Here is a 15917-nt window from a genome sequence, read left to right as displayed (position 1 = left end):
TATGCGTGTTTGTGGAAAAAAGCAGAGGTTACAATAATATAAAACGGTTTCAGCTTGAATACATAACAAAGACTAAGCTAGGAATTCAGGTTGTAGCATTAGCCTGTGTAAAATGGTTTGCTAAATGCACATTTAGAAAACAAGGTATTCATATAAGTTGGGTGAAGATGGTATCAAACTGGTATTAATGTTTGTTTTGTAAACCAGGCAGCAAAAACTAGTGAATTTTGACAGAATTTTGGAAAATATCAAAGATGAACAAGGGAAATCAGTAGCAGGAGTATATAGCCTGTTTGAAATATGCTTTTGCACTGCACAATAAATGCTTTTTGTAACATTACTAAAGCGCCATTTTACAAAGACAGTTGACATTCTTTGTCCAAGCTCAGTTAATATTTGTCCTGGTGAATTAAGTGCTTTTGTTATTCTTAGTTTCCGTGTATGTGCATATCTACAAAATCACCAGTCCATTTCATTTGTTTCATAGCCTGAAAATGTTTATGCTTAATTATTTATGAAGAATAACCTGAGGTATTTGCAGATACACATACAGGGTTTTAGTTCTTCATTAGTTAAGATAGATGGATTCTAAATTTTATGAAAATACTGCATAAGAATATAGCTTATCCAGGACCTGAAGTTACAGAAAAAAAAAATTCTTATGAGGTTGGTTGCAATCCTAAAAACATTATAGGAGACTACAATGTGGTCTTAATTTTGAAAAAAAAAATCATAGGATTGCACTACGCAGTACGTGGGGAATTCACTGCTTAGTATTTAGTACATTAAGAGTGATAGAAGAGATTATTTGAAAACTGAATGTCTAGATAAGGAAAGTTTTGTACCAGTTCAAAGGAAAATTAGAAGTGATTGAATCAGCCTACTATTCAGTTTTCAAATAACAGCTGGACATGTGCAATATACCTGTGAGTAGGATGCTGCTCCTAATGCCACCTCTTTTGTCACTCTCATAATACCTTTGTGAACTTGGGTAACAACATCCTTGATTCTATTATTCTGCAGCTGTTAGACAGGACTCAAACGATACATGCTTTGTGACACTCTATTTCAAAATACTGTAGAAGAGAAATAGGGACTTACAGGACAGAACAGATGACCTGACACATGAGAATTATTTGTAGAACTGCCCAGAACTTGCTTAAAATGCCCCTCCAAATTTCACTTTGGGGATTTGCTTCGCAGCTGATCCAGCAGGATTGGATTTGCTGAAAGCAACTGCCAAGGCTCGGGGATGCTTTGAGCAAGGAAAGGTGAGGACAAGGCTCATATGGCCATAGGTAGAAATGCAGGCAGGTGGGCTGGGTGTAACTGGCTTTAAACACGAAGCTCAGAGGGAAGAGAGAAGCTAGTTATATAGACCTCTTTTTTCTACTTTGGAAAGCTGGGAGCAAAACTAAAACTCTAAACTTACTTGGAAGGGAGAAGAAATCAATAACTTCTTAAAGACCATTTTTAACTCTCACATGAGAGATGTATAGGCTTGACAGTGGTAAACTGTGCAGGCAAACATCCCTCTAGAAAATAAAATAAGTTAGGATTCTCCATTGGCACTGCATTGGGTATGCAAAATACTCCTTGATTTTAGATGTGGGATAATAGAGGTGATTACGGACTGATTTACCATTGTTGTTTCTGGCACTAGTTGCTAGAAAATTAAGATGTTTGAGCTCCTCAGACTCTAGCTTCAGGCAATACTGCAGAAAATTCCTCCTCATGTCTCTAGACCAGTGTTCTTAACCTCAGCAACTTTAAGATGTGTGGACTTCACCTCCCAGAATTCCCATGCTGGCTGGGGGAATTCTGGGAGGTGAAGTCCATACATCTTAAAGTTGCTGAGGTGGAGAAACACCGCTATAGACTATAGGGTGTAACTATGACAAAGCTATTACTATGCTTGTTAAATATGTGGAAGTGAGAAAAAAATAAGGGTTTTCTTTTTATAAAGAGAATAACATAAATGTGGAAGGAAACAAACACTATATCTAGATTACCATTTTAAAACCATAATGTTAAAATTTTCTCAGTGTATCTCTTGTCCTCATTTAAAACAGTTGTCTTTTACATCACTGGTGCCCTTGGTTTGTTATGTCAGACATCACTGCTTGTGATGTCTCTGCTTGTTCTTTCTTATCAGTGCTGCTGCTGATCTCCTCTACCTATTTTAGAAGAACTATGCTGATGAGCCGTGGAGTTATAGAAGAAAAACAGGCTTCGCTGTCAGTATTATCAGCAAAGAAATGCTTTTAGACCCCAAGCCAAGTTCAACAGCTCCATTTATACTGGTTATTGGATTTCAGTGGTGCTTGCTTTTTCTCCTGACTTTGTTGCACTAAAAGCTTAGCTTTCTCACTTCTTGTCAATATCTTTAACTGTTTTCTTTCCTAAAGACAATATACACATCTTACTGACTATAGAGACTACTGTACAGTATTCCAGAAGTGGTAGACATAACAGTTGTGCGAACGAAGAAGTTGAGATTCCAGAGAAATGTTTAAGTCTGCAGTCTCATTTGTATGAATGCAATAGCCCTGTTGAATCAGCCAAGGCCATCTTAGTCCAGCATTTTATTTCTCATAGCGGCCAATCAGATGTCCCTGGAAATCTTATAAATATGAGATTCCATTTTTCCCTTCCAACTGGTATTTAAAAACATGCTGGAGGTAATCCCAAACAATCCTTTATAGATCTGTCCTCTGTGACTTTATTTGATTGCCTTTTAAAGCTATCCAAATTAGTGGTCCTCACTAATCTTGTGGTTTTGAATTCTGCAGGTTAATTGTATTCTTATATTTCTCTTGTTAGCTGTTTGATAATGAACCAATAGAAGCACTTTATAAATGGTCAAAATTATGCCATCTTTTTACACTTGTGAAAAGCGAATATCACATCAATACTAGACAAAAAGCATTCAATATTTATTTCAGAAGTGGATTTTTGTATACTAAATTATTTCAGTCTATGGTCATTGAAAAGGATCTAGAGTAACTAAGGACTGCAGTTGCAGATAATAATAGTCCTTTATATAAAGATCCTTTGGGAGAAATTCAGAAGAGTAAATTATTTCATTTTGTTGTTTAAGCTTCTCATTACTTCTCTTTCCTACACATACACATGGATTGATGGACGTAATGAATATAAGAAGTAAAACAGTTTACATGAGAATAAACCAGAGCAATTTGGGTTTGCTTTTATTCTTGAAGTAATGAATTTGGTTTCCTGAATGTATCTTACATTTTTCAATACAATAAAAATAAAACTCTCCTCTTGAAGATTCACCTCCTTTGAAGACATTCTTTGGCTTAGAAGTTCCATTTGAACATTGATTAGCTCCTCTGTGCTAGAAAAGCAGAACCTGCCAATATAGTTGGGTTCGTCTGGGAACATCTAGACAAGTGCAGCGTAATTTCTGATGTGTTTCTAAGCTCTTTCCCACTTAAAAATATCTTTTGATGAATATTACCATAACTGTGCATCCAAGTGTAGCAATTTTTAATTCTGTCCTTTCTTTTCTCACAATGAGAGGTATGGGGAAAAATCAAGTATTACTACATACTGGAGTTGTGAGGGTGATCTACAACTCTTCTCACAATGCTCATCTTTTCACCTATTAGAGAATTAAAGCCCCGGGATTCCATTCCTGAGTTGCCCACCTGTATAAATGATGAATGGACCTCCATCTGGGCAGAGTGTTTCAGGGACAACAGCCTTGCACTTCCTCCCTTTTATCTCTTACCCCCAAATAGATTTTCTTTCTCTCTAAGACTACCTTTGCTTAGCTTTCACATATACTGCTGTGGAGCTAGTCATAGATTTACTCAGCTGCTGTACTTTGCCATCATCATGAGAATGAACAGAACTGATTTCAAATTGTTACAAAGATCCCATTTCTATTTTATCTGGGTAGGTTTGAATGCAAGAGAGACTGATGCCAGGAACCCTTAAGAGATGTGGATCTGTCCCTTCCTTAAGAGATCTGAATGTATTAGATAACTACCGTCTGGTTTCTAACTTTGCCTTTTTAGTGAAGATTTTTGAGATTGTGGTTCAGGACCAACTACAGAGCACTCTATAAAAAGCAGATTATCTGGACCCATCTCAATCAGGGTTCAGACCTGGGTTTGGGACAGAGAAGGCACTGACTGACTCATTTTGGACACTCTACAGTCTTTGAAGCCATCAACCATCGTATCCTTTTGGACTGGCTGCAGGGACTGGGCATTTGAAGGCACTGTTTTTCAGTGGGTTGGCTCTAGATGGTTGGAGTTGGGTGGAAGTTTGGCACAGTAGGTTCTCCCTTATGGGGTGCTGCAGGGATCATTTCTCTCTCTCCCCCCCCCCCCATTATTTAACATCTATATGAAGCCACTGGGGAGATCATCTAATGCTTTGGGGACCAATACCATCAATACCCCGATGATACCAAATTGTATATTGTGATCTTGGACCAGGCTGGAGATGCTGTTGAAGTCTTGTTCTGGTACCTGGAGGTTTGATGGATCTGGATGGGATAGAACAGGTTTAAATTGAACCTTAGCAAGATGGAGCTGCTGTTTGTACAGTAGAGTTTTTCTACTCCCATTGGTTTGTCTCTGAACAGGGCTGCCTCTGGATGAGTAGGTCTGCAACTTGGGGTTCCTCCTGGATTCATGGTGGAGGCTGTGGCCAGGAGGCCTTTGTCCAGTCGCAGCCTTACTTAGCACTGGGGGATCTGATTACAGTGGCTCATACCCTCATTACCACCCAATTGGACAACTGCAATGCACCCTACATAGGACTGCCTTAACAGATCAATTGGAAACTTCAGTTGTTGCAAAAACTAGTTAGTTGCATGATCACAGGTATTTATTGGTGGGCACATATTACATCTGTCCTGTGGGCCCTGGGCTGACTTTCTATGAGCTTCTGGGTACAATTTAAAGTGCTGGTTTAAACCTATAAGGCCCTTTATGGATTGGTTCTGATCTACTTACTGGGCCACATCTCCTCACTAGGACTTCAAACAACTCCTAGCATATACTCAATGGTGAACTCTTGTAACTCATAGTTTTGGAGAGCTAGCTTACACCTAAAGTTTGGACCAATAATTTATCAGGACACATTTACATGGATGGACAATTAGCAAGTGAGCCAGCCCATATGTGACTTCGGTCTCACTATTCTGGAGCCAGAGTTAAACAGTCATGTTAGTCTATTGTTGAGACTCACCCAATCACTATTATATCACTCATGTTGTATCTGAGAACAGGTCAGTCAAATCCTGCATCCTCTATTTCAGCTTTTCCCAAACTGTGCTCTCCAAATGTGTTACGATCAAAATTCCCAGAAAGCAGGAAGAAATTATGAGAGTTGAAATGCGTCTTATCTGGAGAGCACTAGGTTGATGAAGGCTACTTTAGCTCAGATCCAAGTACTCGTGTGACAGACATCAGCATTAATACATTTAGCCTCCATATATATCTAGCTTGTTGCTGTGTATTAGAATCTGTAATTTTTAACTGACAGTGAGGTACTATGCTGCGTTTCATTTTGGCTTCTGGGGAACTGCGTTAAATCTACCTAGCTTTTTGCAGTCAATTCAATGACATTTTTGTCATTGCAGGCATTTGATGACTTGCTGTCCAAATATCGAGTTCACTCTAAATTGCTTTAAGGTCTCCACATCTCTGATTTGAAAAGCACCTGTAGATGGCACCCAAAATGTTCAGATCTCCTGAAACTTTACTTTGTTTTTATTTTAATGGCAGGTAACTGAAAATGTCAGACACTGAAGAAGTCATTGAGGAATATGAAGGGTAAGTGGCTTTTGTTGTGCAAATGTTTGTCATGCCTTTTCAAAATCTGGAAGGGCAGCAGGTCATTAATGGTATTGTTTTGCCATTACTCACAATTATGAGTGTGGTTCTGGCTAGTCTCTTTATAAACTATGGTCAGGAATTAACTGAATTACAATATGGAGACACTTTGAGTAATAGCAAACGGCTTGAGAAAAAGATTGAGCACTGGAGACGACAATATATCTACAGACTCAGCAAAAATGAAAGCACACCAACTAAGTTTCCAACATAACCCTTCTTTGAAAGCTACTTGTATGGTAAGCGTTGCTGTTTCTAGGGTTGTAAAGCCCTAGGTGCAATACTTCTGGTGGGTTTTTGTTCTCTAAACATGGCAAACCTGATCCATCCCACCACCAAAGTCAGTGGGAAACACTTGCAAGTCACAGCTTCTTTTTTCCATTTTCTCTGCTCATTTCTTGGGAGCTAGCACATGAATGAGATAAAGGAGAAATCAGCAACATGAATCAGAAACAAGGAGGAACAGAAGGATCAGGTGGCTCCAGGGATTGGCTGTGAGCCTCCTCTTGAATCTTGACTCAGCAGATACCTGATGATTTCACCCTCTGGCTAGGATGTTCTATTTTAAAGAAGATACTTCTCTATTTGACAATGTTCATCTGTGTACTATGTCCATTATAAATCTGATATAACATAAAGAATCTTGTGAGGGGAGAAAAGGGATCTTGATGTTCTTCACCAGTAGTTAGTTCTAGATAGTAGACTGAGCAAGCCCAGATTACCTGCTCACAGTCATAATCACTATGATAAAATACATTACAATGCCATTTAAATGATATATTATTTCTAAATATGTACCTATAAATATAAATTAATATACATAATTTTATGCAAATATATGCCCTGTTTTTTTTCTTTCCTTCTAAAGTGTCTCTTTGAGGAGAGCACGTTAAGAACAAATGCATAAAAATTGCCTGGCACTTCAATTAAAGCAGTGTTGTCCAAACTTGGCCACTTTAAGATAAGCGGACTTCAACTCCCAGAATTCCCCAGCCAGCCATGCTGGCTGGGGATTTCTGGGAGTTGAAGTCCGCTCATCTTAAAGTGGCCAAGTTTGGACAACACTGAATTAAAGCAATGGTCCATTCAGTACACTCTCTCCAACACTGGCTAGCCAGGTGAACATGGGAAACTCATATTCAAGTCACGATGACTATAAAGTTTATTCCCAGCACCAGCCTTCAGTGGTGATAGAGCTAATCACAGCAATACTGGGTAACGCATATCTGGGGGCAGCAAGGCATACAGCATGATCTGAATAGAATATAGTCTTGACTATATCAATATTAAATTGCCAATAGAAGTAAAATTTCAGAATCCAACGTACTTTACGTGTTCCAGATGATTTTAAAAATAATGTAATTGATACCAATCCTTTGCAGTAATTACAAGTCTTCTCAAATGGGGAAGAGGGCCCTAGGTTAACAGAAAGCTAAAATGCAGAATAACAGATTACAGTAGTTTAAAATATTTTGTCTATAGAAAGAACTATAAATACAATAATTAGGAACCACACAAAGGTCATAGCACTCTACATATCTTGGCAGTCATTAGGCTGCTTTTCCCTTGGTTATGTTTGCAGTTCTAGAAGTTCTTCATATCTTTTGGATGCCCAGTTCCTCCCAATCTTTCACACTTTCTCAGTTTCTTGCATGCCCTTGATTCACTTAACAATTTCTCACATGTTCTCGACTTCAGCTGTAAAGACTCACCAGACTACTGGGAAAAAAATCTTTCAGAACTGTCTCACTCCTTCTGGCTCCATTTAATCAACACCTGTTCCTGTTACTTGAGCTGCATCTCCAGTTGATGCATAACATGAACTTGTGCATTAAAATATCTAATAGACCCCATGCTACTTCCAGCCTAAAGTTTATTCCTCTCCAGTCCAAAATGCAAGCATTAAACATGCTTTCATAGAAAATAATCAACTTTCTAGCAAAAAGTTTCACTGTTCAGAAAAGGGAATGAAATAGTGGACCTAAAATCACTACGACCTTATCTTACAGTAATAAAGCTTCAAAGACTCAAGTCACAAGTTGTAGGGAAGAGATCAGAACTATCTTGTGACATCTGCCTCCTCCTGTCTCATAACTCTTAAAGTAAAGCCAGCTGTAATTTGGCTTTGACAAAAAGACTGAGCTGTTGATCTCCAGTTTAGTATTAGGGAGACAATCTTTCACTGGCAAGATTTTGCTTTTTTTTTTTTTTTAAATAAATAAATAGCCACGGCAGGAGCAGGTGCTGTCAGAATTTCCCATTTTCTCCCAGCTGTTGGGTGAGTGCAGAATGTTACTTTAACATCAGAATAACCTTTAATGCCTCTGAACCCCAATTTATACCAGTCACACAATTTGATTCCTTGGGATGCTGCTAAAGTTTGGTGGAAGTTTAATGAAGGACTGGAAACTGCACATTGGCTACCCACTGGTATGCACTAAGCACTGTTTTAAGACACACACGCACATGACCACAAAGTATATATGTGTATAATACAGTTACAAAATTTATACAAAGGAACATCTCATAAAGTTACTCATAAGAATACAGGGGGGAAAGAACAGATTGTGCCTTTAAAAAAAAAAAAGACCCCATATTTAACTCTCAATTTGCCTGTGTGCGTACACACACACACACACCGCAAAATGGATGTTGGTTTTGGTTATTCTCCAGAGTCAACCTGACATGTGGTGTCAGGGTGAGGTTTGAGGATAACTTCTCAGATAGGACATGTACACTAACAGAGGTATATTTAAAGCAGCCACTGCTAGGTAGAGTTCTGGAAAAAAAACCCCCACTGATTTAGAATAAACAATAAAGGACATTTCCAATGCCCCATTCCTTCATAAAGGTGTTAGAGGGCAACTTGTAATCAGCCTCAAAATGCAGAGTACGTACAAAGCCTCACCCTCACCCTCTTTTTCTTCAACTGATCATTGGGAGAGTGTAAAGAATGTCATAGAATCAGCATCTCTCCCCCCTGCCCTTTCTACCATGCAGTAACCAGAGTCCCTGCCCACCCTTCAACGTAACAAGGAAATAAAAGCACTATCATCCCACCTTACTAAATGCATTTTTGTTCATTTAGCTGAGGTTTGGCTAAACAAAAACAAACACTGACCTTGCTGTTTGAGACAGCAACAAAGAAGGGTTTTGTGTTCTGGAGGCCAAGCAAATCTCTTGGTTGAGATGAATAGGCAATGTGATTTTCCTGTTGAAGCTTTCCACAGTGCCTTGCAGACTCCTGATAGTCCCACGTGTGGCCTCTTCTGTCAGTTGCCAATGGAGGGTTTCCTTACAAGAAGTGCGAAGAGCCTTCTGCACAGGTAGAGCAGCTGTGCAGAAGCCTTTTCTGGGCATTGCAAGTATTGGAAAAGAGATTCAGCAGAGCACTGGCAGTGCCAGATGTGGAGAGTGCAGAGGAAGTAAGTGAAGGAAGAAAAGCAAAGGAATGGGACTGTTTAACTTCACTCTCACAAGTGAGGGGGCATATTGCTTCATGAGGCAACTTCTGAGGGATGCTTCACTTGAACCTACATATAAAGAGGTTCGCATGATGGAAAATTACGTACAGAAAGGTAAAATATAAAACAAATCTAAACAAGAGCAGTGAACTCCTCCAAAGACTTCGTGGTGCTTGGTGCCATTCCTCTGTTGCATTTTGAAGCACTTGTCAGTTTTGAAAATGCAGTGATAACCTGTCAGCCAATTCTCAAGTGGGTGTTTTTCCCAATAGCAATGCCTGTGGCTGCATGTCATTGTAATGTCTGGCATGGGAAGAGGAATTCTAACCAATGCATAGAGGGAGAAATAATAGAGTGGCCAACCTTAGGAGCCAGGAGGCAAGAGTTTCTGCCAGCAAGAAAATGGACCATCCTGAGTCTGCAAAACTGCAGCGAATCAAAAGAAAACCAAAACCCAAGCTTTGCTGTGGTTTCCAATAAATTGGAGCTGAGTCAAAAATAGACATCATGATCATGAGATCAATCTGGAGCCAATCCCAAGTGCTTGGTTGCCATTTCATATTTTGGATTTTATATATTGTATATGTTTAATGTTAGATGATTTGGGTTTTGTTTTGGTTTAGCTTACTGTTTGTTTAAATCTGGTTAATACATAAAACAAAATAATAAATAAAGTGGTGTCAAGAATTGCTATGGAAATGCTCAAAGACTCCTTGGCCCATTAATGACTAATAGGCTGATAAGCCTCTGTGTCACAAGACTGTTTGGACAGCAACAGGTTGACATGACTCCTTAACATGAAGCTAATTGTAACTAGGATATTCTTTGAAAAACCATTTTTTTCTTCTGCTTTAAGAAAAGAAAAGCTCAGACGTTATTCTAATCTAGCTTTTTCTCTTGTTTGCTTTACAGAGAACAGGAAGGTAAGGTAATGAAAACAATCATGTTCAGTAGGTTGTTCAGATGTTCTTAACAGCTCTAATACTGTTCTCTTTCTTCTTGGTCTGTCTTGCTGCAGAAGACTGTATTGAAGAAGGTAAGCTTCTGTTGTTATTAGAAGAGTCATAGTTCAAAGTCTTTTAGAGGAATGTAGAACTCCCCAGAATAAAAAACATGAAGAGCGTTGCAGTACAGGAGAGACAATAATTTATTTGGCACAAATTCCCTATACAGTAACAGCAAAAGTCTATCTACTTTTAACAAATATTATTCCTACTAAAAATCAAGGCTTCAACTATTCCATTTTTTTCTTTACTGGAAGGAAGAAAACAGATATTTGCAGTTACAGGAATGCCTTATTCGGATCACCAGGCATAGCTGTTTAGGCAGAGAGAAATAAAAGCTGGCTTAAGTACTGTCAATTTTATAGTGTTTGGCCTTATTAGAGACTGTCAAAAGTTAGTAGGTATCATTATTGTTAATATGTTTCTAAAGCCCTTCCTGCCTATAAACAAGCAGATTTGAAACCCAAGTATTTCATAGAGAGAGAGAGAGATGTTTTTTCAACGCAAGCCCAGACACCTTATCGCAGATAAGAGAGAATTCTTTTTAATACAATATGCTGAATTTAAATTTTAAATATAGTTAGCATTGCATAGCTTTCTGATTCCTGTACTTGTTTTTATGCTGTTGTAATACATTTCGGATTCCGAATGTATTTTGTTTCATGTCATTTGTTTTCTCTCCTGTGCTGTGGCACTTCCCATGTTTTATATGATATGCACAGGGTGTCGTTTCTTAAAAATGACTTTTCTGACCTGAGCTTCAGTGATAGCTCTTAATTTGATCTGGCTCTTTATTTTTGTGCATACCACTGCTCTCTGAGCTAAGATTTGGGGAAGACTACTGGATGTTATATCCTATTCCCCTTTGCCAGTCTTGTTTTATAACTTTAAAAACATGTTGTCCCATCACCCTTTTTTCCATCTTAGCTACATACTTCCTCAACTTGACTGCTTTTTAATAATGTTTTGATGCCTTGTTGAATCTTTTCTCTTTGGTTAGTGTTGTTTATATTTTAATTATTGTTAGCTGGTGTTCTGTGAACTTTTTACACTTCTTGTGAAACACTGAGTGTCTTCATTTGTAGAAGCCAGTTATAAAATAAATTATATATAAAATTCTGGGCAAAGAAAGTACTATTTTACTTATCTAAATATCCTCAAGGAACTTCATTGTCTTAATAGGTTATTTTGAGATAACAAAAATGGAGCGAACTTAAAGTTTAAATATACAGTACCAGATGCTTGCTTTTTGAGAATTTAAGCAATTGTTCATTTAGGTCAGTTGTTTCATGTGACTTTAGATGCTTCAAAACTGATTTGTAAGAAGTGCTTCAGGCCTCCCATGAGCACAACTCCTAACAGCCCAACTTTTTTCAGGCTTAGAAAAGATGATGATGCTTTAAGGGGAAGTCACCCCTTAAGGTTCATATGATTCTTAAATCCCCTTTTAAGAATCCCTTTTAATCGCCCCCCTTTTTCAGGCCCCATGGAAGTCTGAACAAAAATCCAGTTACTGTAGTGATTAGCAGAGTGGGCTGTGCTCACACAAGATTTGAACCACTTCTAAATAATTTTTGAAGCATGCACAGTCCTGTTACTTCTGTATAAAATTAACTGAAACCAGTACATTGTAACTCAGTCTGAAATTAGCTTTCTTACACTTGCATTTTGCATTTTTGTATGTATATTTCCTCTTCTAACTATCCGAATGAGGGCAAAATACTCTATGAATATGTGAATGCGCTAGATGGCTCAGGTCTTAATATCCATTGTCTTGCTAATGTCTGGCTTCATAAATGCTTGGCATCTGAACTCTAGTCATGTGCACACATGCAAAACAACAACCACAAACAAATCAGCACTGAATCAGAAAATCTTGCTGTCTGTAGATGCTTTAGTTTGATACCACAGCTACTTATAATCCTTGCTAACCTTTTGTACTTATTCCCTTTCACCACTCTGCTTGCCTTGATTAAGAAGAGGAAGAATGGATAGAGGTGGAAGACGGTAGTAGAACCTTTATTTTCATTTCACTTTACTAGTGCTTGTTAATGATACAGTAGAAATATATGCATCATCAATAGGACTATTTAAACTACAAACATAACCAGATTTAAGAATGGGAACTGTATTGCTGAGCAAGGAAATACATTTTCCATATAATCAAAGCCATTTTCATTTGTAATAACATAGAGCTGGAAAATCCTAATATTCTATTTCAGGACTGAAAGCTGAAGAACTGTATCTAATTCACATGATATCTTGGCACTGTCTACAGGATTATCACACAGAAGAGGGAGTAGACTTATTCTCTATTGCTCCAGAAGGGAAGATCAGAATCACTGGCTTAAAATTATAAGGAAGTGGGTTTAGGCTACTAACCATATGAGCTGTCAGCTAGGGGAACAAGCTGCTACATGAAGTGGTGAGTCCTCCTTCTCTAGAGGTCTTCAACAGAGGCTGGATGGCCATCTGTTACAGATGCTGTAGTGGATCCTACACTGAGTAGGGGGCTGAATGAGATGATTTCTGAGTTCCTTTCCATCTCTATGATTCATTGATTCTATAATAAATGTCTACAACTCTTTTATGCTTCACTAGATTTTCAGCCTACGTTAATTCATCCTCTCTATCTATATTGCAGAAATGAATGACTGCAAATTTATCAAAAGGAGGAAAAAGTATTTCTGTCCCTTTTCTCTGCAGCATTCATAATAATTATAGAGTTCTGATTATATCTAACTTCTTTTAAATCAACTTTTCTTTTTAATTAACTAAAAACCACAACTTGTCTATACTTTTCCTTTATTGTAGATGTTCTAACACTCTGAACATTGATTTGCTCCATTCTTCATTGGTTTCCTTAATTCATATGCTTTACTGTTACTCTTCTGGAATGCATTAGAAGTGTGAGAAGTGTCCACTTGGATGTGTCCTGTGGAGCCTGCCTAGATATTTGAGATGTGCTCTGCTGAGATGTCAGTTCATCTCAGAACTCTGCCTTCCTCCCCTAATCTTCATGAAACATATTTATCATTGAATCAAAATGTGTTCAATGGGCATTTTTGGAGGAGTGGGTAGAGGGCCACATTTCTTTAGGAGTTATTGGAATCACAAATCAGTGATGGGTAGAACCAGAGGCAACTTGAACAAAGCTCTCTCTTTCTCTTTCCCTTTTTCAACATCCCTCTGTCTCTTTCTCTCCATTTCTAATACTTTCTTTTCTTTCTTCCTCACATCGAACATATTGCTTTTCTCAGAGGTCTGAACTGCTTACTTGAAAAGGCTTTTTGAAATTAGGCCAAGGACCTCATGAAATTGGGCTGAAGGTCACACATGACCACAGGACTACAGTTTGCCCACTCTTGTTTGGAACTATGCTCTTTTTCAGCTCTTCCTCTTCTTTCATCAACATTCCATAGGCTGACACTAATGTCCTCAATGTTTTTATTTGTCAACCACTGTAGTCCTTAGAGTTGATGGTTAACTTTATGTTTTATTCTGTAGAAGAAGAAGAAGAAGGCGAGGAAATCAAAGAAGATGCAGAAGAAGCTATAGCAGAAGGCACGCAGTGATGTTCTGCTGAACCAGTTTTGGGTGATACTTTTATGGGGGGGATGGGTATGATAGTGTGCTCTCTTTTAAGATTCAGAAATGTATGAGATCTATAGCTATATTTTTATAACGCTTCACAATTATATGTAGATAATTAATGTCCCTAATACTTAGAAGTAGGAGAAAGTAATTTGTGCTTAGTAAAAAGGAAACCATTCATTGGCAGATGCCCTTCTCCCACCTCAGTCCCTTCCTCATTTACGTATGGAGCATAATGCTACTTTGGAAAATCATCAAGGTTTTGTTGAAACTAGCAATTATTACATCTAAAACAGGTGTACACACACACACACATAGTGGGGAAAGGTAAACTATATATCTAACATTCTTTGCTGACTGTAGTGTTATTTTTCATTTACTTGTAAGTAGGCTTGAGAAGGGAAACACTATAACACTTTCCCAGGAAGTAACACGTATTTTGAAATGTTTTTGAAAAGTAACATTTTATTAATTAAAAGTCACCTTTGATGGTGCATCTATATTTGTAGGTGTTCATTACATTATAATCTATTCCAGTTTTGATGTTATAATAAATTAGGAAAGGGGATGCTGCTGACTCTGATTATCAAATACCAGAATGCCAGTAATGTGAGCTTTCTCAGCAATGCATGTGTGAACTGCAAAGCATCCTAGGAATGATTTCAGGCATAGCTTATGAGCAATAAAATGCATCCAGAGGGAGTGGTGATTCTAAACGCATCTTTGCAATGTGCTACAATGCTAATCACGTTCTTTACTCTTTTAAAATAGAACAAGAAGAGCAAGCTAAAGAACCTGAAGAAGGTAGGCAAATAGGAGGGACATGTGCATCATGACAGTTTGCATGAGTGAATTTTGGTCATTTGGAGCTGATAATGTGCTTGGTGATCATCTTTCCCTCAAAACAGTGGTGTGTGTGTCTGATCAGCAGAGCTTGGCAGACATATAATTGGAAATTCTACCACCTCCCCTGTAGAAGTAGGAGAAAGTGAGAGGTGGAGGGAAGATAACCTCTCTTATGTACCACCTCCTTTTCCACACATTCATGAAAACAGTAGAAGTTAACAGCTGAAATAAAACTTATAACACTGAAAGGCTAGCTTATATGGAAGACTGGTTTCTCTCATACAACTTCAGTTGATCCAGTAGACCTCCCAATAGCTTCCAATTCCTAAAGCTTGTTGTTACTAATTTCAGTCCAAGGGTTATCCTTTCATAAGATGGAGGAGGCCATAGTTACACCATTAAAAGAATGACTGGAGTGTCCAATGAGTGTCATGGTTATACCAGTTAGGGGGTCATTTGGCCTGGTTCTCAAGCTCAGCATGGGCCTAACTCAAGTTTTATATCTTTTTTTATGTGTGTGCGTGCATGCACACTTCAGTTTGTTTTCATTATGTAACCATTTTTATTGGGGGAGTGGAGGTGGGCTCAATTGAGAAAAGGGACCTGAGCTGCCTCTCTGGATTTCTGAGAAGTCTTGGTTGGAAGGGAGCAATTTGGGGCTTTCTGAGAAACTTTTTAAATATATATAAATGGAGTTCTGCCCATCTATCTGCTTCAGAACCGGACCTGCTTCAGTGTTCATTCCTTGTATGGATAAAAACACGAGGGCAGTAGTTTTGAGTGCATTCCTCCTTTTCACATACTTTAAACAATGATTGGATGTTATTGTATACCAAATTATGTATTGTTCTTAGTACACAGCATGGAGGTTTGATTCTTGGTTTTCATTAAGTAAGTGTAGATGTTTGGGGCAAGTATGAAGGGCAGGGCACAGAACAGAGGGACTTAGGAGGAGAAATACATTAATTTTCATCTGAATGCATATGAATTTAATTTCACATTGTCAAATCAATGTACACAATTTTTTTAAGCAGAAAAGGGTAGAAATTTAGTTCTTGTCTTAGTCTCTCAGGTTGAGAATTGAGATTTATAAATAAATCGTGTTTTCCCGTCATTACTGCATACAACTGTGCATC

The 15917-nt window shown here is 38.1% G+C and overlaps 1 protein-coding gene across 4 annotated transcripts in view; it reads left to right on the top strand.

The window, feature by feature from the left end:
• The window catches only part of TNNT2 (troponin T2, cardiac type), a 142458-nt gene that overhangs the window by 103712 nt on the left and 22829 nt on the right, over positions 1–15917 (top strand). The window contains exons 1-3 of one of the 4 annotated variants that reach the window (XM_088154314.1): positions 10305–10373; positions 13849–13905; positions 14707–14739. Coding sequence is in view for 1 of the 4 variants with exons in the window: in XM_088154315.1 (XP_088010441.1) it covers positions 13833–13905; positions 14707–14739 (106 nt within the window). In the remaining 3 variants the exon portion in view is untranslated. Of the gene's footprint in view, positions 1–10304; positions 10374–12328; positions 12349–13831; positions 13906–14706; positions 14740–15917 lie in introns of those variants that run through there. The other 3 variants (XM_088154313.1, XM_088154316.1, XM_088154315.1) reach the window with 3 other exon arrangements.

The sequence above is a fragment of the Python bivittatus genome, unplaced genomic scaffold (genome assembly GCF_059951505.1).
Source record: "Python bivittatus isolate LINGU-HERP-01145 unplaced genomic scaffold, Pbiv_v1 ctg000700_np1212, whole genome shotgun sequence".
Lineage (NCBI taxonomy): Eukaryota > Metazoa > Chordata > Lepidosauria > Squamata > Pythonidae > Python > Python bivittatus.
The sequence above is the reverse complement of the archived record's forward strand: the minus strand, read 5'-3'. Positions and strand labels throughout refer to the sequence as shown.